Source organism: Palaemon carinicauda, chromosome 20 (assembly GCF_036898095.1).
Source record: "Palaemon carinicauda isolate YSFRI2023 chromosome 20, ASM3689809v2, whole genome shotgun sequence".
NCBI classification, from domain to species: Eukaryota; Metazoa; Arthropoda; class Malacostraca; order Decapoda; family Palaemonidae; genus Palaemon; species Palaemon carinicauda.
The window spans coordinates 33024937-33027436 of NC_090744.1; the positions used below are offsets into that span (position 1 = coordinate 33024937).

At 36.5% G+C, this 2500-nt stretch overlaps 1 protein-coding gene across 1 annotated transcript in view; it reads left to right on the forward strand.

The window, feature by feature from the left end:
• LOC137659717 (uncharacterized) overlaps positions 1 to 2500 on the forward strand; it is a 5639-nt gene that overhangs the window by 1656 nt on the left and 1483 nt on the right. Inside the window, exons 2-4 of the mRNA XM_068394537.1 lie at positions 1 to 505; positions 704 to 888; positions 1295 to 2500. The exon at positions 1 to 505 is cut by the window's left edge and continues 829 nt beyond it; the exon at positions 1295 to 2500 is cut by the window's right edge and continues 1483 nt beyond it. Of these exons, the coding sequence (XP_068250638.1) occupies positions 1 to 505; positions 704 to 888; positions 1295 to 2500 (1896 nt within the window). The remainder of the gene's footprint in view (positions 506 to 703; positions 889 to 1294) is intronic.

Sequence of the window (2500 nt, forward strand, 5' to 3'; positions counted from 1 at the left end):
AAGACTTTTGGATGGTTCAGAAGATATTTCTGATATTCAGCTTATTTTGGAATCAAAATCCAGCTATTGCATACCTGAGACTGAAATTGTATTCGGAGAGAAATCTATATATTCAAGAACTCCTCATGGTTTAGTGTTAAAGGGAGCAACCGAGACTATTTTACATGATCTGCCTTATTTACCATATGCCCCTGAAGTCTCGTCGTCTTCCTACATTTCGATAACTAATAGAACCCCAGACTACCTGCCTTCAGAAGAAGCTAAGTTTTATCAAAACTCTAATATAGATTTTGGTAAAATCGAGATTAGAAATGAATCATTTGTTTTGGAAGGAGAGGATGATGAAGTCAGTGGGTTAGTTGATATTGAAAAGGATGTACTTGATTCTGTTTGTGACGAAGCATTGTGTAGAGAGACTTCAATATACTCTGAAACTGTTGAAATCCATACTCAGTTGGTCAATTACGTTTTAGAGAAAACTACAAGGAATAGTGAAGGGAGGCTGGTAATGCCATTACTCTGGAACCCTAGAGTTTCTCACCTTTCGGGACATAACTTCAATATATCAGAGAAAATACTGTAAGCCTTGCAAAGAAAATTTCAAGGAAATTTAGATGATAAACTGAAGCAGATAAATGTGGTATTTAAAGAGCAAGCAGATGCTGGTATAATTGAGAGAATTGAAAATCTTGATCAATTCAAGAAGGAGCATCCAGAGTCCAGTTTCATGCCTTTTATGGGCATTTTTAAGCCTGATCGTGAGACCACAAAATGTAGGGTTGTGTTCCTATCCAATTTGAGTGACAAAGGAAGTATGAATCACAATCAAACTATGCATGCAGGTCCCACATTAAATCAGAAACTCTCCACTTCCATTATCAATTTGAGGTTCGGAAGCAAATTATGTTGCTTTGATATAAAGAAGGCATTCAACAATATAGGTCTTGAGGAAGTCGACCAAAATCGCCTTTGTTTTTTATGGTTTAGAAATCTTGAAGATGGAGATTTTTCAATTATTGGCTATAAGAATAGTAGACTTCCTTTTGGACTTAGATGTTCACCTGCATTATTAATGCTTGGGTTATACAAGATATTGATACTGGATTCTACCAATGATTCTTTTCAATTGATGAAACTCAAGAGAACCATTTATCAGTTGTCTTATTTGGACAACTGTGCATTTACGACAGAAACGTCTGAGTGTTTGTTGTGGATGTATACAATGTTGGAGGATATTTTCAGTCCTTATAAGTTTTCACTTCAGCAGTTTTTATCAAATGACATGTCATTACAGAAAAATAATTGACAAAATTCAGGAAACAGAGGCTCCGACAAAAAGTAAACTGCTGGGACTTGAGTGGGATCGAATGAGTGATACCTTGTCTACAAAACCCATACAACTGGATATAAATTCATCAACAAATAGACAAGTTTTATCTACTATAGCTTCACAGTTCGATCTTCTCAATTTCAATGGACCTATACTGAATCGAGCCAGATTGTTTCTACACAGATTGCAGTGTAGACCAGAACTAGATTGGGATGAAAAGCTTACTGCTCCTTTGATCAATGAATGGAAGAATATCTGCAAGCAGGCCAATTCTGCACCTTCTGTAGATTTTCCACGGAATTTTGGTGCTCGTACTGACAAATATAAATTGGTTGGGTTTGCTGATAGTAGTAAGGTTCTGTTTGGCGCTGCAGTCTATCTGTATAACATAAATACAAATAAGATCTACTTTATTTTAGCAAGAAATAAACTGGTGAGTAAACAATTGGAGTCAAAATCCATACCAAGCTTGGAATTACAAGCTCTTGCTTTAACTGTAGAAACTGTAAAGGATTTGAAGAATGAACTTTCAGGATTTGGTTGCATTGATCCTATTGAGATAGTTGGATGCGAAGTCTACTCTGACAGTTTGGTGGTACTGACCTGGCTGCAGTCTTACGCTTTGAAACTTGACAAACTACAAAAAAAGCAACTATTTATACTCAATAGGGTAGAGTATATCAATAAGATGTGTGAGGATTCATGTATGAGATTTTCTTTTGTATCTGGAGAAGATAATCCAGCAGACTGCATCACCAGACCTTTATCCTTTAGGCAGCTAATAAAAACTAACTATATAACTGGTCCTAAGTTCATTACAGAGAGCAAAAGCAATGTGATCTGTAGTGACAGCACATTGTCTTTCATCATACCTGGATTATTTGAATCAAAACGAGTGCAGAAAGTGGAGACAAATTGTGGTAGTGCTTGTTCACCTCATGTGGGCTCGGAACATCTTTTCCCTTTTAACAGGGTTTCTAGTTTTGAGAAGGCTGTGAGAGTGCATGCGGTGGTGCTCAGGTTCTGCAGCATTTTGAAATCTAAGTTTAAAAGTAAAAATCCAGCTCTAGATCATTTTGAAGTTGAAGATGAAGGTTTTAACTTTTATGATGAAGCTTGTAGGCCGATTATAATCAGGGATCAACATGTTCACTTCCCAGATGTCTTTGA